Source organism: Leptosomus discolor, chromosome 3, assembly GCF_034619465.1.
Source record: "Leptosomus discolor isolate bLepDis1 chromosome 3, bLepDis1.hap2, whole genome shotgun sequence".
NCBI classification, from domain to species: domain Eukaryota; kingdom Metazoa; phylum Chordata; class Aves; order Leptosomiformes; family Leptosomidae; genus Leptosomus; species Leptosomus discolor.
The window spans coordinates 44,607,868-44,628,407 of record NC_141393.1 but is presented as its reverse complement, the minus strand read 5'-3'; the positions used below and the strand labels follow the sequence as shown (position 1 = coordinate 44,628,407).

General features: G+C 38.2%; 1 protein-coding gene across 5 annotated transcripts in view; it reads left to right on the top strand.

The window, feature by feature from the left end:
- Positions 1-20,540, top strand: part of CKAP5 (cytoskeleton associated protein 5) — a 42,190-nt gene that overhangs the window by 7,411 nt on the left and 14,239 nt on the right. For 3 of the 5 annotated variants that reach the window (XM_009954387.2, XM_009954386.2, XM_086462394.1), the window contains exons 9-28: positions 3,116-3,205; positions 3,309-3,473; positions 4,235-4,363; positions 5,041-5,223; positions 6,122-6,235; positions 7,258-7,368; positions 8,746-8,838; positions 9,469-9,654; positions 10,135-10,229; positions 11,601-11,658; positions 11,741-11,866; positions 12,198-12,334; positions 12,502-12,676; positions 13,230-13,343; positions 15,396-15,524; positions 16,172-16,366; positions 17,031-17,166; positions 17,962-18,050; positions 19,325-19,450; positions 20,151-20,300. In XM_009954387.2, coding sequence (XP_009952689.1) covers positions 3,116-3,205; positions 3,309-3,473; positions 4,235-4,363; positions 5,041-5,223; positions 6,122-6,235; positions 7,258-7,368; positions 8,746-8,838; positions 9,469-9,654; positions 10,135-10,229; positions 11,601-11,658; positions 11,741-11,866; positions 12,198-12,334; positions 12,502-12,676; positions 13,230-13,343; positions 15,396-15,524; positions 16,172-16,366; positions 17,031-17,166; positions 17,962-18,050; positions 19,325-19,450; positions 20,151-20,300 — 2,601 coding nt within the window. Of the gene's footprint in view, positions 1-3,115; positions 3,206-3,308; positions 3,474-4,234; positions 4,364-5,040; positions 5,224-6,121; positions 6,236-7,257; positions 7,369-8,745; positions 8,839-9,468; positions 9,655-10,134; positions 10,230-11,600; positions 11,659-11,740; positions 11,867-12,197; positions 12,335-12,501; positions 12,677-13,229; positions 13,344-15,395; positions 15,525-16,171; positions 16,367-17,030; positions 17,167-17,961; positions 18,051-18,931; positions 19,043-19,324; positions 19,451-20,150; positions 20,301-20,540 lie in introns of all 5 variants that reach the window. The other 2 variants (XM_086462392.1, XM_086462393.1) reach the window with 1 other exon arrangement.

Here is a 20,540-nt window from a genome sequence, read left to right as displayed (position 1 = left end):
CAGTGGAAAAAAATAGCTTCTGAACCTAAATTCTACTTAGCAGCTCCATGATCTATGTGTTAGGTTGGTTGGGGTTTTTTGAATGTTGAAGGATGGTTGGTGGTGCATTTTTTGTTTGTTTGTTGTCTGGGTTTTGTGAGGGGTTTTGTCTGCTTTGAATAGCCAAGCTACTGAGACTTTTGGTACCAAAAGATTCTGGTGATCTAGTTTAATACTCTTTTCTTTTGCTACTCTTCTCTTACTAACAGCTAATATCAGGGAATATGGGGAAGCTTAACCAGTTTCTGGAAGGAAAGGGAGCTTTTAATTAACTGCAGTTATCTCACTTGTTTCTCAAGCCTCTGTTGCTGCTCGATCAAATTTTTCTTGTGATAAACAAGCGTGATGGGAGTAGAGCTTAAAGACAGAGAACTGATGTGTCTGGCTGCTGGTAGTGTTATATTTTGTGTTGAATTGGAAAGTTACTGTATCTTACTGCTTCAGAAACATTCAAGTCTCCTGAACTCTGAACAACAGTTTGGACAAAGTCTCTTTCATTCTGAAAGCTGTCTGTAGTTGTAAGAAGCATTCTTACATGTTTACACTTGATTTGTGTTTTAAAGGTTAACCCTCACAGCTACAGAGTTAGCATGGAAAAATTGGCATTGAGAAGATTACTTTTTTAGTACTGTAATGGCAGCTATGAATTGCATAATCTTAACACTTGTTTTACCAGTTCACTTGACTTGTTTGCTGGATTTATTTACTAGTGAGGAAGATGCAGACTTCTCCTGAGAGTGGGCATTCAAAGTGTTATAAAACAGAACTGTTGCTAGAATTGTGGGGTTATTATAAACTCTATTAGTTAAATACAGGACTGTAATAGAATCATAGAATTATTCAGGTTGGAAAAGGCCTTTGGGATCATGGAGTCCAACCATCAACCCTACTCTACCAAGTACACCTCTAAACCGTATCGCCAAGCACCACACCCAAGTGACCTTTAAACACATTAATAGATGGTGACTCAACCACCTCCCTGGGCAGCCTATTCCAATGCCTGACAATGCTTTCAGTGAAAAAATTTTTCTGATGTCAAGCCTATACCTACCCTGGTGCAGCTTGAGTCTGTTCCCTCTTGTTCTGTCACTAATTACCTGTGAGAAGAGACCACCACCTACCTCTCTACAGTGTCCTCTCAGGTAGTTGTAGAGAGCAATAAGGTCTCCCCTCAGCCTCCTTTTCTTAAGACTAAATAGTCCCAGTTCCCTCAGATGCTCTTCACAAGACTTATTTTCTAGCCCTTTCACCATCTTTGTTGCCCTTCTCTGCACTCTCTCCAGCACCTCAGTGTCTTTCTTGCATTGAGGTGCCCAAAACTGAACACAGTAACTCGAGATGTGGCCTCACCAGTGCTGAGTACAGGGGGATGATCACCTACCTGCTCCTGCTGGCCACACTATTCCTAATACAAGCCAGGATGCCATTGGCTTTTTTGGCCACTTGGGCACACTGCTGACTTGTATTCAGATGCTTATCAATCAGCACCCCCAGGTCCTTTTCTGCCCGGCAGCTTTCCAGCCGCTCTTCCCCAAGCCTGTGGCGTTGCATGGGGTTGCTGCGGCCCAAGCGCAGGACCCAGCACTTTGCCTTGCTGAGGCTCATACAGTTGGTGTCGGCCCATTGATCCAGCCTGCCCAAATCCCTCTGTAGAGCCTCCGTACCCTCCAGCAGATCAACACTCCCACCTAGCTTGGTGTCTGCAGTATACAACAAAAGAAGAGTGATGTAATTGAGCATAGAACCACACTACTTGCTGTAATTGAGTGCTTGTGGCTTGACTTCACCTCTGTTGACTGCCTTTGGAGCCCTGGACTGACTTTTCTTCCTTCTCTCTCTCTCACATAGGATATGGCTTCAAACTTCTGTGTTAAAAAATATCCACTCCAGCTGTCAGCATTTTTCTAAAACACAGACTTAATGATTTGAAATATCTCCTTCCTATGACTTTGTTCTCTGTAGAGTTTTAAGGGTGTCTAGCACCTGCAGTAGCATCTATGAGAGTCTTTATGGTGCCATTCTGTATTAATTGGATTTTTTAGTGCTAAAGTCTTTGTGAACAGGGAATTTGCAAGTTGTGGCCCAGCAAAGGATACCAGCTGAGTCTAGGTCACTGTGTGTTGCAAGGGGTTGAGATCTTGTTGTCAGCTTCTGAGTAGAAAGCATTGTCTGTGGAAAAACTATTTTGTATTGTGCAAGAGCGTATCAGTTCTGTAAAGCATTAGACTGCTTTCAAACTGAACAGCTTTATGTTTATGAAAATCTTGAAAATAGCCTGCTTTCCACAGTTAAAAGCTCTGCATGTTTCTGGCTCACTGACAGAAGTTCTTACTGTTACAGAGACCATACTTAAATGGAGCTGCTAGTATTACTGGCACATGAGAATGTCGCTGATTTTTTTTGATATTTTTTAAAAATTTATTTATTTATTTATTTATTTATTTTTCAGCAGTGGCTGACTGAGCAGCCAGATAGGGTATAAGTTGCTGTGAAATTGCAGTATGGGATAGTTTAGTGTCAGTTGTGCTTTTTCAAGGTGATAGAGCTGAAACAATAGTGCTCCAGGAAGGATTTGGGTTGCTTTAGAACCATGGTCTTGTCACCTGTGGGTCAAATGAGGGCTTCTTAATGAGCCATGCTGACTGCTATCAAGAAGCTGGGAGAGGGGACAGGTTATATACCTTCTTGGTTTTTTATAGTACAAGAGCAGAGCACCATGTGCTGTTAAATTGTTTAATTTTCATGCTATTGCTTTGTGTTCCAGACCAGTAGAGCCAGAGTATTCATCTGTAAGTATGTGAACTTGTATATATGCCTTTTATTTAGCTTTGCTATGAAATTGCTAAAAAAAAAAAAAAAAAAAAAAATCTATATTTGTTAATAGATTGACCGGAATGAATTTAGTATTGAGGATCAGTTAGAATAAACTAGTTCGTCCCCATGGAGGGGACAGTGGTGATGTTTGCATTTATTTGCTTCTCTGCAAATTGTCAAGGAGCAGACTATCAAGCTTTCCAGTTAGATTAGTGAGGAGTGGATTGACTTCTTTGTTTGTTTCTTTTTCCCTTTTCCATAGGTTGTTCCAACAATCCTGGAGAAATTTAAAGAGAAGAAGCCTCAGGTAGTGCAGGCACTGCAGGAGGCCATTGATGCGATCTTTCTTACAGTAAGAGTAACAATTTTCCCATTGTCTAAGAATTGGTCTCTAATTTTGATTTGCTTTTCTCTAACTTTACTGAAACTAATAACTTTTTTATCCAACACTGTAGACCACATTGCAGAACATAAGTGAAGATGTGTTGGCAGTGATGGACAACAAGAACCCAACAATCAAGCAACAAACATCCCTTTTCATTGCGAGGAGCTTCCGACATTGCACGCCTTCTACTCTGCCAAAAAGCCTGTTAAAACCTTTCTGTGCTGCACTTCTCAAGGTAAAGCAGGGGGAGTTGGTGCTTCCTTGGCATTGGCTCAAGCACTGTTGTTGTGAAGGAGAACCCTTCTGGTAGCGCAAGGACTAAAGAGTTCTTGTGTGCTACGTAGCCATCAGAGTCAGTTTTGACTGATGTCAAACTTGAATATGTCAGTCAGTCACGGGAAGGAAAAGCTTAGTCTCCAGTTTCTTAGCTTCTCTGAAACTGAAGACTCACTAAGTTTATGAAGACAGTGACTTGCAACTATTAAACTTCTGGGCCGTGTGCTGCTTGCTTCTTGCAGAAATTTCTAGCAAGCTTTTGTTGAAATGCTACATGCAGTTACAGTAGAGCATTTATCAATGTAATGATATATAATGATGTATACTTTTTTCTTATTGCAAAATAGACCTTTCCTTATTATGGGAAATATCCCTGGTTTCAAAAACAGAGATGTGAACAGGGTTGCAGAACTTCAAACTCCTTGTGAACTTCCATGGTGTTGCAGTATCTATTAAAACACAAATGTTTACCCTCTTCTTGTGTGAAAGGTCTGAAGATGGGGAACTGGCTGTTTCTGAGAGATGGTAGACTTGATCAGTACATAGGAAAACAGAAGTGAAAACCAGTCTTTTTCTTTGTGCAGCGGAATGCTAAGGATTATTCTATAGTAGATGTAGATTTAAAAAAAAAAAAGTGGGGGATTTAAACAGAAGATGGATTTAAGAATCTGTTTAGATGTGAGCTGCAAGTCATATCATATAATTTGTCTTTCTCTGCAGCATATCAATGATTCTGCTCCTGAAGTAAGAGATGCTGGATTTGAAGCTCTAGGCACTGCCTTGAAAGTGGCTGGAGAGAAAGCTGTGAATCCTTTTCTAGCAGATGTAGACAAACTAAAGCTTGATCGGGTGAGTTTATCATAAATGTTGTGAAAATAAATAAAATATCTGAAAATCTCTTGCTAGATTATCAAACATCTTCTCATTGACATCTACTACCTAAAATGCATTAGTATTTAACACTGCACCTTTTCATTCTTGTATAAAGTATCCTGTTTGACTCTAAGACTGTATTATCTGTGATGAGGGTTGTAATGTTTGGGGGATTTTTGGTGTGGTGCTTGTTGTTTGTTTATATGTGAGGGCATTGTTTCTTTGGTTTTGAACACTTTTTCTGTTGTCTGAAATGAAGTTTAGGGTTTTAGGTCACAACTACGTGGTCTAATTCTATACTACTAGGCAGGTTTTGGTATTAAAGACTTACTTTCCAACAACAAAGTCTTCATGCTTTTGCATAAGCTGACAGGTTTGACTGAACGATGATTTTATAATTAAAGATGCTAGAATTGGTCTTTAGAGCATCAATAAGTATTGTGGAGTGTCAATGCCTTCTATGTGTATAAATGCTCTTCATTTTGAACTAGGAAAATTATTCTAACAATACAGTGATGGCTGATGCCATTCACTGGTTAACTTTACTGCTGTAAGGACACAGGATAACAGAATTTTGTAAAGTAAAGAACTAGCTTTTTTCATTTTTCCTCTTCCCCCCCCTTTTCCTTTTTTCTTTTTTAACTGCTTCTCAGATTAAAGAGTGCGCTGAGAAGGTAGAACTGGTTTACGGTAAAAAGACAGGAGGAGCTGCTGAGAAAAAAGAAGGGAAGCCTCTTGCTGGAAAGACCCCTGCTCTTTCAGGGCCTGGTGGAGATAAAGAAACAAAAGATGGAGCAACCAAACCAGGACCACTGAAAAAAGCACCAGCTGTGAAGGCAAGAGATTGTCTGACAATCACAGTTTTCCATGATTGCATTGAATAGTTACTTATTGAACATCAAAAGTGGCCTGTTGAAAGTAGTCTTCCACTGAGGAATTGCTGTCCTGTAGGAGTAGGTGACCCCAACAACAAAAAGAATCTAGGACTTTCCAAGAACATACTTGATGAAATCTCAGTTTTTAATGGTGCAAACTGTCTTACCACTTAATGCCAGAGGAGCCTCATATGTTGTAACATTAATGTGCTCTGTGGTGATATAGCAATGTTTGCCTGAAGTCAATGTCTTGTCTTATAACTAGCAAGGTTGCTACTTAAGGGTTGAGTATTCTCCCCAGTGTTGGTTTTAGTTTATTACCATAAATAGTTTGAACCATTAGCTTGTATTACTTCAAAATTATTGTTTAGATTTTAAAATTTGACCTAAGTAGCACTATAGATGGTCTTTGTAATACTCTGCTTGTTTCTTCAGGTGGGAAACCTGGAAATGAATAGTAAAATGGATCATATTTTTAAAAATCTATTGATACTCTAGTAGCCTGGAAAAGATGCCAATTGCAAGTTTAATATCTCATCAGTATCCATAGGAGAATATATAGATGAATTCATTATTTCTTAAACCTTCACAAACACATACATTCTTTCCCTTTCCATCTTTCATTTCTTGTGTGTCTCTGTTACTGTATGTGTTTTATAAAACCTGGTAGTCTGAAAGCAACGTATGAATTAAATAAGCTTTAGCAGAAAACTATTTCTTTGCCTGCAGCTGTTACGGTACTAGAGAGATGTATTTTCTGACATTAGAATGTAGAAGCGTGGAAAAAGAGCAGTTCTCTTGGTATCTGGTGAACTAGAGATGTGTTTGATCTTGGCTAACTTGTCCATTTCCTTTCTAGTCTGGGGGCCCACCCAAGAAAGGCAAACCAGCTGCAGCTGCAGGTATGGGAGGTGCTGGGGCTAAAGGCAAGAAGGGACCTGAGACCAAAGAAATATTTGAATCGGAGCTCTCTGTGAGTATTCTGCCGTTCTCTGAAATATGGAAGTCCTCTGTATAAATAGCTTTGGTTAAACAGGTCTTCAGCTAGTACAGAGTTTTTCAATGATGTTGAGGAGTTTTTTTCCTTAGGACAAGGGAAGGCAATACATTTGAATAAATAGAATATATGACTGGAAAAGTGGATGTTTTATATATTCTAGTAAATACACCTGGTTTTCAGGCTGTTGTTGGTACCAGGCTATATAAGACAGTAAACAAATTATCAGGCTAATATGGTAAGATATATCATGTTGTTCCTGAACTAGGAACAGATGAAGAAAGTAACAATATGACTACTTTATATGTAACTTAGAATGTGTGATTTGCTGAAGGTGTATGGTATTAAAAGCCTGAGAGTATGGTTATCTTTAGGTCAAACAGTAACAAAAAGCTATTAAAGCTTTGTTAGAGGTATCTGCAAGGTTTTTGGACTGTCAGTTTTCTTTACAGTGTTGCTTAGAATGAATACTTTCCATTGTGTATCCAGTTTATATTGCTAGTTATACAGTGGAAAATGAATATACACTTTCTGAAGGTGATGCACACACCAATGAAACAAGGGAAGTTTTTTATTATTTTTCATATACTAAATAACTCTAATTCTTCATTTTCTCCCATCCACCCTCATGAACCACTGATTCATTGCTGTGAAGTTTATTCAGACTTCATACAAAATTGTCTTGCAGATTTTAGATTACTTCTGCTTATTTCTGTAAGTAGATAGTGGCTACTCTGGAATATTTTTGACTGTTCGCACAACTTACCATACATTTCAGGAATTACTTTTCTGTTGCAATACAACTTAGCTGCTTCCTAAATTTGTAAGGCCCCTAAACTATAATCTGTACAAAATTTTTCAATCTACAAAACAATTTTCATATCTTATAAATGCACCACAGTACAAGGGTCATTCCAGTATATTGCCTGTCTTTAAGGCTCTGCCCTGCCTCCAAAGGGATACAGTGGGGTGTTAACCTTGTTCTGATCTGTCTTCAGATAGAAGTATGTGAAGAGAAAGCTGCTGCTGTACTTCCAGCTTCTTGCATCCAGCAGTTGGACAGTGGTAACTGGAAAGAGAGGCTTGCCTGCATGGAGGAGTTTCAGAAGGTAAGTTTTAGCAGTTGATAAGAAGAGAGACAGGTAGGGAAAGAAAAAGCAGTAATTTCTTCAGCATTTCAGACCTGTTAACTCCTTGTAAAAGACATGCCAGTAGTAGTGATATGTCAGCACTTCAAATGGATTAAACAATACTTGGAAAAGACTAGTGGCTTATATGGTTTAAATTGGCTCATATTCCATAGCAATAGTGGAGTAAGTCTTTTAGTTTAATGTAGATAGTTATGCTCCTGTAAAAAATATTTGTATGTGGATTGAGGGTGCATAGACATCTTAAAACACTGAGTAATTCTAAAGCTTAGTCTCAATGATAACTAGGTTTTAAAATTTTGCAATGACTGGGCAAAACCAGTTGCAACTAAGTCCCTGCTGATTGCACTTCAGGCAGCAGTTGATTGTAATACTAAAATTTGAGTTGGCAAATAGTTGATGTTTGAAACTTGATACAATACTAGCAGTCTCCACAGCTGGTGGCAAGTGGTTCATGTAGCACAAACAAAAAAATCATGTGTCGCTCAAATGTGGAGCCTGCCTTTCTTTCCGTGATACCTGTCATAAGACCTTTGAGAGTTCACGTTGAAAAAGGCATCAACTGTAGATGTACAAATAGTTCATGCTGCTACACCATTACAGTTGTGACTGAGTTTTAATATTTTTAGTGGAAAAGGTGACTAACGAAACGGTGACTGGCTGCACTGAAATGCTGCTGCAGAAGCTAGCTTTGCTCAGTTGTAAAGATAATACACTTTCAGTGGAATGGATAAGCCTAGCACGAGTAAAACCCGTAATTTAGATTACATTCAGGCTTAATCTTTGCTGTGTAGGTAGCATTTCAGTGTGAAAGGTGCACAGCATACTTCATCTAAAAAAAGAAATCCCAAAAAACCAGCTTGGGTGGTTTGTTTTTTAGTTGTGTTAAATTCCCAGGGCTGGAATGGCCGATAGTGGTTGTAAGGACACTTGTTAAAGAACATGCGAAGTGTAACAGTGTGAATGCTGTAGTTTAAATGTTGGCTCAGAACCTGTAAAATGGGCTCCTCGTGAAAGTGGGCCTTGTAGTAAGGCTTTTAAGGTAAATTGTTATGCTGAGAATTTCTGCAACTTGAGTGTTAATATTTGCCCAGGGAAGCTGTGGCTGCCCCCTCCCTGGAAGTGTTCAAAGCCAGGTTGAATGAGGCTTTGAGCAACCTGGTCTAGTGGAAGGTGTCCCCACCCATGGCAGGGGGGTTGGATAAGTCACTTCCAACCCAAACCTTTCTATGGTATGACTCTATGATTAAGGAAATATTTACAGGACAATTGAAGTAAGTTCTGTTTGTGTTTTGTATGACTTGTGACCCACTGGCTGACTTAATGTTTATCCTTTAGGCTGTTGAGCTTATGGAGAGAAGTGAAATGCCTTGCCAAGCTCTAGTAAGAATGCTGGCCAAGAAACCTGGTTGGAAGGAAACAAATTTTCAGGTAATACATTATCCTTCAGTAATTAACAGTCCATTCTTGTTACTTAATATGTGTTTCTAACTAAAAGGCTGTAGGTGCGTATATGTCATTGATGACAGTCCTAGCACTATGACCACAGTTGTATTTAGTCAATGAGAATATAATATCTGAAATTATACTTTGTTTATGCTCACAGTTGAGACTTAGACAGCATTTGAAGATACCTAGATGTATGTGTATGTATGTCCATGTGTGTGCATGTGTATATGTATGTATATATAAGTTCTAAAAGTAGATAACATCTGCCCAGTATTATTGATTGTGTATGTATATATACATATAGATACAAAAATAGGTATTTGTGTGTATGCACAAATTGTGTATAATCACACAATACCATATATATACAAGTGTGTGTATGTGAAATATGTATTTGTGTACACAAATGTTCTGTTTGTGTGAACGCATATGTTCAAATGCACATATACATTTGAATATATAACGTATACAACACACATATTTTGTATAATGTGTTTACCCACAAGTACATATATTTATTTTTTTAGTTTAACTATAAATATATAGAATAAAAAATTTGGTCTAAAATACATGAAGACATGAGTAACTTTCTTGCTGTTACGGACGTTCCAGGTGATGCAGATGAAACTGCATGTAGTTGCATTGATTGCACAGAAAGGAAACTTCTCCAAAACTTCAGCACAGGTTGTGCTGGATGGTCTTGTAGACAAGGTTGGTGATGTGAAATGTGGGAGTAATGCAAAAGAAGCCATGACAGCAATAGCAGAGGCGTGTCAGTTGCCGTGGACTGCTGAACAGGTGAGTGAGCAGCAAAGGTATTTTTCAAGTAAATAAAATCAGAAATATTGTGTGAGGCATTCTTTCAGTCTGAGGAATAAATCCTAAATCTTTGTTTTGGTTGGGTTTTTTTCTGTTGCCTGAAAGTGATTTGTTTGCTCTCAAGATACCTCCTAAGCCAGAAGTTAAATAAGAGTTCCTCCAAAAGAGGAAGTAATGGGTAGTAAACCAGTACTTTGCTGAAATACTGCCAAAGCAGATACACATCCATAATAAGGGTATCTCTGACTGCCTTTAAGTACTTCAGGAACTTCTGGTTCATTTCAGTTGTGATTGTATTATGCTGCAGTGACATAACAAATTTTTCCTAGTGTGTTACCCCAGGTGTTTCCATTTACCCCAGTGTCCTGTGTTTTTTGCAGGTGTCTTCACTCCTTTATTATGGTGCTTTATCACCTGTTTTGTCAGTGAAAATTTACACTTAACTCTCTTCTTTTCCAGGTTGTGGCTATGGCTTTCTCTCAAAAGAATCCTAAAAATCAGTCAGAAACCTTGAATTGGCTTTCAAATGCAATTAAAGAGTTTGGCTTTTCTGGGTATGTCTTTTAAGTAAATTGCTAAGAGAAATTTGAATGAAAGTGTTTCTAATCTAGCACTAAGAATCTGTTGTTTGGTCAGATTGGTCTGAAGAGGGTTGGCTGCAAGTGCATCTGAACTCTTGTTCCTTAAATCTGATGCTAGCTCTGTCAGGTGCTCTTCTACCTCTAAATGTGTAAATTAAAGTATCTGACATTACTGATAAGATACTGTTACACTACTAGATGTTTTATTCATTGGTCAGCCTTCTCTGAAGAGCATTTTTCTTAAAATTTATATACTATAGGAGTGGGCTGGGCAAGGAGCTGTGGTATTGCATGTCTGTTTTTCCCATTCTACTTGGATACACCTGCAGCCAGGTAGATCCCTATATTTTATAGTTAAAAAACCAAAACCCAATGTCTACGGAAGGGTACATACCAGCATACTTATTGCTTTCCTTGGGAGAGAATTTGAGGCTGATAACAGGATGAAGTTTTAGCTGACAAAATAGCCATTATTGCATCTGGTGCTGTGAGGGTAACAACTGGGTAGCATTCCTTAGTTTTTAATCACCAGTCTCATAACTGAATGTTGTTAAGCATATGTAATACAGGTTACTCATGAGAACAAAATTTCTAAGCAGTGAAGACTTCAAATACTAATTTGTTTGATGTCTTGGGCAATTATTATCCCTGCCCAAGTTGTTTTGCCCCTATTAAAGGTATAGTAACATTGGTTAAGTCTGGAAAACAAACGCTCTTCAGTAAATTCACCAAAAAGTATATATTTCCAGCAGCGTAATATATGTGTAGATATGATACTAGAACAGCAGTTTGAGGCTGCGCAGAGGAAGTGTGCATGATTGCCTGTTTTCTATTGAATTCAGAGGTGTTACAGAAGATTCAGTAATCTAAACCTTCCTTTATTTCTCTTGTAAATTTCTTTCTTAAATTCATGCCTTTTCCTGGTAGATCCTGAGAGAAACTAACAACAAAAACCCCTTGCCTTTATTATGTAGCTGTATTTCAGGTGCTTAAAATTGTTCTAGATAAGGATTTCAGTCCTAGCAGTCATGTGGGTGATGTAGTTTAAGAAACTTTCCAGCTGTAATAATAGCAGTCTTTGATATAAATTATCTTATATTTACTCATAGTAGTCTATTGCCCAAACTGATCTCTTTTAGTGTAGTTATTTAAATACCTACCATCTACACTGTACCAGTGATATAAGTGCAAATATCTTCTGCTTCTAAGTTAGTTGTATGAATCTGTTGTCAGCACATTTTTTTTCTTTAGCATATTGTGATGATTTTGTTTCTTGTTGGTGCTTCCTGTGTTGTGTTTTGCTCATGGGGAGGTTTTTTGTTTTGTTTTGTTTTTTCCCCACAGACTGAATATCAAAGCTTTCATCAGTAATGTGAAGACAGCTCTTGCTGCAACTAACCCAGTGGGTAAATTTAGAATTTTAATCCTGAATTATTATCAACCCTTAATTTGAGTACTGAGTGCTTTTAACCTCTTTCTGGCAGGCTGTCAGGACATCTGCCATTACCTTGCTAGGAGTCATGTATCTTTATGTGGGGCCTCCTTTGCGAATGTTTTTTGAGGATGAAAAGCCAGCCCTTCTCTCCCAGATAGATGCAGAATTTGAGAAGGTATGAAGTGTAGCTCTCTTACTACCAAATATCATTAAAACTGTTTGGAAACTTCAGTAACTGGAATCTGTAGTAATATTGTGGTCTAACCTGTGTTTTTGTAAGTAAACCAGATTTTTAAAGACATCAGCTGCAAACTCATTATGTCTAGCTATGTCATTAGTCACTTTTTTCATGATGAACTTCAAAAGTTTCTGGTTTTGTTTGAATGGCATAAAGGTTTAGCAGTCTGCCCTGGGACAGCACATTCATGTCACTCAAGTCTGTTTATTTTTAATGTCAAATGAAAAACAGTAAAAGAGTTGTTTCTAATTTTTTGTGTTGCTTGCAGATGCAAGGGCAGACAGCACCAGTCCCAACTCGTGGCATTTCCAGGCACGTTGGGGGAGGTGGGGATGATGGTGAGGAAGAGGAACAGGAGGAGGTTGGGAATGATGTTGTGGATCTCTTGCCAAGAACAGATATTGGGTAGGTTTGGATTCTACAACCTGAAGACATATTTCCACTGCAATTCAGAACTTTGTGTTTATCAACACTTTCTAAGCAGAAGTCTGTGGTGTTAAAGCACTGAAATACCAAAAGACACATAGCTAAGAAAATGGGCATTTTACCTTTTTTTTTTTCTTCTCTTACAGTGATAAGATCACAGCTGAACTAGTGTCTAAGATTGGGGACAAAAACTGGAAGATCAGAAAGGAAGGTCTAGATGAAGTGACAAGCATAATAAATGATGCTAAGTTCATACAGCCAAACATAGGAGAACTTCCAGCTGCTTTGAAGAGTCGTCTCAATGACTCCAATAAAATCTTGGTATGTTATTTAAAATCCTGTTTCAGCTGAACTGAAAACTTTAGAACTTAAGACAAACTATTCATGATTTTTGAACCTTGCTTATTACTCAGTCTGTTACCATGTCATGAAGTCAACAGTTGGAAAACACTGAACTGTGTCTTACTAGATCATATATTTGTCTATCTTTTTTAAATTTGCCTGTCTTTGCTTTGTATTAAAAAAAAAAAAAGCCTTCAAAAAAGGGAAAATCTACCTCTACTCTGAATGTAATGTAAGCGAATCTTAAAAAAAAACAAAACAAAACCCACAGACAATAGTAGTATAAATAGTTGTTCCTTGTGACAAAAGTGAAGTATGCCTTGTTTGAAACTATTTTTAGTTGAACTTTAATTTACTCAGAAATAATGTGTATCTAACTGACAAATTTGAAGTCTGGAATAGATACCGTTGAGCAGGCATTCTAAAGTAAAAGCCTAGGTGCACAGTGGTGTTACTTTTTCCCTATATGACTTGGAGTTTTGTGCATGTGGTTGTAACAGTATTTTATTAAAGTCTTTTTGTTTATGTGCAGGTGCAACAAACACTGAGCATTCTTCAGCAGCTAGCAACAGCAATGGGCCCCAATATCAAACAGCATGTGAAAAATTTGGGCATTCCTGTCATTACAGTCTTAGGAGACAGTAAGGTGGGACACTCATCAAGATATCTTTCATTTTTGCTGCTCACTGTCTGAGCTATGCTTGAGAATAACTATTGCTGATTAGACTCACTTTTGAGAGGGGGATGGTAGTTAAAACTCCTTTGAAAGCTTATACATTTTTTTGAAAGGTTCTTGTCTAAACGACAACTTATTATCCAAATATGAATGTGTCCCTGCATGTATATTCTGCCTGAGATGTATTCTGCTTGTAAATAAACCCAGTCTGTGTCATAATTCAGCTTTTGAATGGAATGTGGTGACTGTGTATACTTCTAATGCTGAAAATAAGCTACATCAGATGCTAATCAAGTTTGCTTGGTAAAGCACTTGTAGAACTCTTGTTCTTTTAGCATGTCAGCGTGGGTTCCGGTGTACATTGTTGTCTCCTGTGCATAGGAGACCTTTGAACTGTAGGTAGAAACAGGACACTCACGACTGACACTGAAGCATGTATAATGTCAGTGTTGAGCTTGTCAAGACGCTATGTCAAAATCAAAGCTAGGAACATGGGAAAGAGCTATTTGAAGCAATGGGGGAAGGCTTGGGAAGATGCCAGCGTCTTGTGCCAGAGGTCACAGGCAGCTATCAGAGGTGGCGTACATCCGATGTCTCTACCCTCCATGTGCGTAAGAAAAAGCAGAAACTGGATCTACCTGTCCCAAGCCATGGAAGGACTATGACTGGTCCTAGGGCTAGATAAAAACTCTCAGTTCGAATTGTTTTTCTCATTAAGAATCTTAAAAAAAAAACCCAAACAAACAAAAAAACCACCACCACCACCCAAACATGATTTTACATGATTAAATTGGATTCTTTTATTCACCAATTACCTTGAGGAAGCAGCAAGCTCCCTTCAGTTCCAAGTACATGGTTTAAGGATAAGACCAACTGTGATTAACTTGTACTGTTTCTAAAATGCATAATACCAGTGTTACTTGTAAGTGCTGTAATGCTGACAGGATTATATACTCAAACACTGTTACGGTAGCAATTTTTTTTATATATATATACTGCAAAATTTACCTGGTTTATCCAATTTCTAGAGTTTTTGAAGATGAGGATGATCTTTTTTGGGCCCTACGTTGAAACGTTGACAGTGGCCTCACTGAATAGTTGAGGAAAATCAGCTTGTAGCATGGATGAAGACAAATTAAGTTTGGGTGATGGGAACCAAGGCATTGTCAGAGAAGCTGATGAGCATCTATTTACCTGCAGCACATGACTTCTTTCTTTTCCTCAATGAGATTAAAGATGGGACAAGTTATTTGCAGGGATGCTCACTTCTTGTTGAGATACGTGCCTGGATGTTACCTTTGCTTTAAAATTGATTCATACTAAAGCTAAATGGAATCTGTTACGTTATCAGCTTGCCTCAGAGATTCAGCCTAAAGATGACAGTCATATGTCTATACTGATGACACTTTAAAGAACTGTGATTGTTAAGTATTCCATCTGACTTCTTGTAACTTCACATAGCTGCTTCAGAAAAGGGTGCTTTTCTAAACTTTGCTTGGAAAAAAGACAACTAAAATTGGTAGGAGTTAGAGGGCTCCCCTATTCCTGACTTGACTTTTGCTCGTGTGTCCTAAATAAGAGTGCCCTAATAATAGGCTCCGTAACCCACTTGCCTTGATTTATGAATGTGCTAAGTCTGTTTTAATGATTATATAGATCACTAACTTTATTCTTTAGCTTGTTTCAGAGTTAGGAGACTCCCAAAATTCTCATCAATGAATAAAAGCACTTTGTACATGCTACCAAAGTTACCCTTTGTCCTTCTTTATTGAACTTCTTTTTTTAAATTATGGTAGAGAAGTATAGTGTCTGATTCAGTGATTTCTGCAGCTGATACCATTACTAAAACTAAATTCTTCTGAATCTTGGATTTCTGAAGCAGTGAATAAAAATAAGAAATTTTAAAGCATGTGATGTAGAAGCTTTTTCCTTTCATGGGAAGGATGAATGTATTGCCTCTTCTGTTGTAATCTTCTGACCTCTTTTCAGGATTATTCTTCTTAAATCTCATTCTTGCTACAGAATAATGTTCGTGCTGCTGCACTAGCAACTGTGAATGCTTGGGCTGAGCAAACTGGCATGAAAGAGTGGTTGGAAGGGGAAGATCTGTCTGAGGAGCTGAAAAAAGAAAATCCTTTCCTAAGACAAGAGGTAGGCTTCTGAAATTAACTTCTCCTTATGTGTGTCTGGTTGAAGTAAGCTTGCTTACTATGGACTATGCTTATCTATGCAGACTGAAATAACACACTGCTACCATTATGTGAGTAAAGAAGACACAAAAAAAGTGTCTTCATGCTGACATAAAATTCTTAAACCTCAAAAGGCTAATAACAAGCTTTCTTCCTGCATGATAGCTGTCATTCAGATTTCAGTGCATCTGAAATGAGACTTTTTGTCTGTTTTGATCAGCATTTTAAGAGCTAGTGTGTTTTCCCCTCAGATAAATCACAGGATAATGAAGACCAGAACTAAAGTGGAGGCATTAACATGTTTGAGGCTGATAAAGTGCAGCTAAAATTCTGATGTTACTTTCAAAAGGAAGAAATATCCCATGCAGTCTTAAGAGCCCAGGCTCCCGGTTTTAAGATAGCTGTGTCTTAACATACTGTACTTAGTTTTTAAAACTCGTTTAATTGCTGATGTGAAAGTTGATGTTGGTTAAGAATATTTGAACGAAGGCTGGGATGGGGTTTTCTACCTACTTACGTGGAGGTATGTGAAGGACTACTCTCCAGGCTCCTGTGGCCTGACAGAGCACTGTGACTGTTCCTTCAAAAACTTTTAAAACTTTCTTTCAGCTTCTTGGCTGGCTGGCTGAGAAGTTGCCTACCCTCCGTTCTGTTCCTTCTGACCTACTCTTGTGTGTGCCTCACCTGTACTCCTGCCTTGAAGATCGAAATGGGGATGTGCGTAAAAAGGCGCAGGATGCCCTGCCGTTCTTTATGATGCATCTTGGCTTTGAGAAGATGGCAAAAGCCACTGGCAAGCTGAAGGTACTTCTGTCACTAAGATTAGATAACGTGACCGTGAATGAGTGGGTATTAACATGTCACATTCACAATCTCATGATATGCTGTTTTGAGTCATATAAGCTTATCTGCATTGAATATTTTTGGGGTGGGGGCTGGTGTTGAAAATAGTGTCGGGAGGCTGTGAGTTAGAGCTTTCTCTACTTGAGAAAGACTACTGCCACCACAGGTTTATCACTTTAGGAGCTTGACACTTTTTCACTCTGATTTTCTTCTGAAAACATCTACCTGCCGATGGCTTCCATACCAGTTACTGTCCAGCTGTATGCCTTTGAACACATGCTTTAAGATGGCTTTTAGTAATTTGTGGTATCTCATGGACCCTTGTGTGCTGAATCACTGTTAGGATGCTCCATTAACATTGTAGGACTACTTACCTAGAACAGGTTGCTGGTTCACGTGTTTCCCATACATCTTGCAGAAGAAACTTAATGGAAAGGTGTTTTAGCTCAGAATAGAAATATCTGAAGACATTGGTGTTTTAAGAATGAGTGTCCTGGAAGACGCTAAACAGAGAATAGCTTGTTTCAAACTACTGTCATTTTCCTTGTCTGTGGCATGTATTAGTAATCACTATTGCTAATCTTTCCAAATGTATCACTTCTTTTTTCCCCCTTCTGTTCTCTAGCCCACTTCCAAAGACCAGGTACTGGCCATGCTTGAGAAAGCCAAAGCCAACATGCCAGCCAAACCAGCTCCTCCTGCAAAAGCATCTTCCAGAGTGGTAGGGGGAGCAGCTCCAGCCAAATTCCAACCTGTGTCAGGTAACCTCTCTTAGGTTCTGGGAAATGACTGAGAAAAGGGTGGGTTTTGAGGCTTTTTGACATGCCAGAGGAAGAAACATACTTAGGAGGAGGAGAGAAATTCAGCATAGCTAGGGTTACAAATAGTTGTATAATCCAGTGAGTTCTGTCTGCAGTTCTGGTCTTACTTGCAGCTGAGTCAGCTTCCAATGTAGGAGTGTTTTTTCCTTTCCACACAACCATCTGTCAGCTGCTCTTTGAAAATATCTACTTGGTATTGAAGCTAAAACCCATGGACTAGTTTGGGGTTGTTTGGGTGTTTTTGTAATACTGATCTGATTTTAACATAACACTTTTAAAAATTATTGTGAAAACATTTTTATCTGGACTGTTTCCTCAGTATAGCTCACTGTGGGGCTACTGGAATGCTTGTGCTGACATAAGAGAGAGGGTAATGGACTTAAGGGACAAGTGATTTGAAGAAGCAGTCCTGCCTTATCTCTCTGCTGGGACTAGCTTGTCTGCTCAAACTGGGTGCAACTACAGCTCTAGACATTAGCCTGCACAGTATGTGTATGTGCATTTTAAAATTGTTTTGATAGCGACAAATTTGCGAACATACTATGATCTTAATTATGAAAACTTTGTATGCTAACATGGAATTTAAGGAATTTCTTTTATGGGTCTAAAAACCTCAGTCCTCTGTATGATAAGTGTATTGTATCCATGAACAGTGTTTCTTCTGTCCTAAGAATGGAAAACTGCTGGTCTAAATTGGGCTTGTTGGTAGTTTGAAATGGTCTGTTGTTTCTCCAGCACTTGCTGAAGATTCAGGGTCCAATACCATGGAATCTAAGCCTGATCCCAAAAAAGGCAAAGCAGGTGGAGCCTCCTCTAAAGCTAAGGTATGTTGATTTCATTTTGTATAAAATCAGTTCTGTGAAGTTAATAGTTATAGTTCATTAATGTATTATAGGTAGAAGAGTATAGCCCTTGCTAGGGACTGCTTTTACTGAAAATCTTTGTGTCTGAGTTCTGAAATGACAGGTGTTCCCATATCACTAAATCACTACTGTTGTCATTACCTATTTAATTCTTAAAAGTCTGTGTTGTCAAAAGTGCTGTCTTGTGAGCAGCTCAGTCTTATTTTCTAAATCTGGTTGGCCACCTTGATTTCGTGGTGTTGAGAATTCATTCTTACTATTGCAGTTCCAATGTTATACTTTCAACAGTGATTTTGAATAAAAACAAATATTTATTTATCAAAATAAATTCATCTCTCCTTTCCATTCTGAAGGGTAAAGTGTTCTTGATCACAAGTGCAAAAAAGGAAGCAAGAAGCTTAAATGCATAATAATAATGGTCTCAACTGATTACCTTTGAATTTATGATTAGGTTTTTATGTTGTTCTGTTACAACAAATTTTTTTCAATTAACTTTAAAGTTTGTCCTATGTGTATAACTAAAAAAAACCCCCACAAACAAACCCAAAAACAAACAACAAACAAAAACCCCCAAACGAAATTGTTCTACAGTCCTGTTGCCTCCACTGTCTAAAGTAGTGCTGTAATAAGAACATTTGATATAGGTTGAGATTCATGGCAAGAATGAACAGAACAAACCTTGAAGGATGTTGTCAGTTTGCCAAAGTTGATGTATTCTTCTGTCAAAACTCTAATGGTAGAGTTAATGCCTTTCCTATGAACACATTAAAAGCTTTGGAATGGTAACTCTTAAGACTAAATAGCTGTCTAACAACAAAGCCTTTTCTGTGGCTTATTTACAGCAGTCAGATGTTAATAGCAATATGTCCAAGGGCAATACCAGCCTGCCCAAAGCTAACACGAGCCTCAGCAAAGGCAGTACCAGTCTGACAAAGAGCAAACCTATCAAACAGGTACCACATCGGGTTTTAGGGGGATGTGTGTGGGTGACTAGTGCACTGGTTTAGTGATGTGTCATATTTCACAGGGTACTACTGCGCACACTGTCATGGGTATTGCTTCCACAGCAGCAGAGCACATACTTCTAAAATTCTAATCATCGTTATTCTTCCAGCTTCTCTCTGGCTTATGTACCCATAGGCAGCATGAGGTTGGCTGGTATCTAATGCTTGCAATTGCTGGGACTGAGGCATATATATGTCTTGTGTTGCCTGTTAATACCTTGCTTTTTTCAGGGTGTACAGGGGAAGAAGGTGCTAAGCAAGCCTAATTTGAAGGAAGATGATGATAAATCAGGTCCTATTTTTATCATAGTCCCAAATGGGAAAGAACAGAGGATGAAAGATGAGAAAGGTTTGAAGGTGAGAAAAATCTGACTGTATTCACAAGTTTTGAAGGAGTGTAATTTTAACTCATTCTTTTAGCTTTTAATTTAGAATTAAACATGATGCGGCATGAAAGTGCTAGTCTCTGTCCATCCCCTGGATTGATTATCTAGTTCTTCAGTTGACTTTCACAGGCCAATATCTTGTTTACTGTGATGTTTCTTTTCTGATTTACAAATTTTGTGCAATTATACTCTTGTAAAAGCTAAAAACCTCTTTACAACTTCCAAGAGATGGTCTTCAGCTGTGAAGTATCATCAAGTTTTTTACCTGAAAACAGTTGATAATGTCAGAGTTCTTGGATACGTTGTAAATGCTTTAATATGCTTAACTTTGAACAGCCCTGCTTATCAGGCCTGTCTTTGGTAGGGAAATTCTATTACTTAAAACATGCATGTTGCTTGTAATGTGCTAGTAAATAGGCCTATCTATAGCTTAAAAACAATCATGTTAAGTGATATTAAGATAATAGTCTAAAGATAACCACTCCACATAGAGAAAATTTTTCATGTAAGCCAAGGTGAGCAAACGCTGCTGAATTTTTCCCATTGCTTGTTGATAATGAGAAGACTTTGAAAACAGATTCTAAAGCAGAATTAAAAGGGGTGCAACTTGTAGATTCTTTCAGGAGGAAAAGGTATTTCTTTCTTTGAGTTCCAAATGCTGTCTTTTACAGGTGTTGAAGTGGAATTTCACTACTCCCCGTGATGAATATATTGAGCAGCTGAAAACACAGATGTCCAGTTGTGTGGCCAAGTGGCTACAGGATGAGATGTTTCATGCAGACTTTCAGCACCACAACAAAGCGCTGGCTGTTATGATTGAGGTCAGTTTGGTTGTCTAGTAGTAGATAACACTGTATAGAATTATTCTCTGTATGAAAGATTCTGCTTGAATTAAAATCAAGTAGGAATTCTCTGAGGAGCCAGGGTTGGTTGTTCTGTGAAGTTGAAACCTTAACATATATAGAAATATTTTTCAGTGGAATTATGTAGTTGGCATTAGTACAGTTTCTTGGGAGAAGGGAAAATTAAGTTTCCTCACTAGAGACTTCCCTTAGAATTTC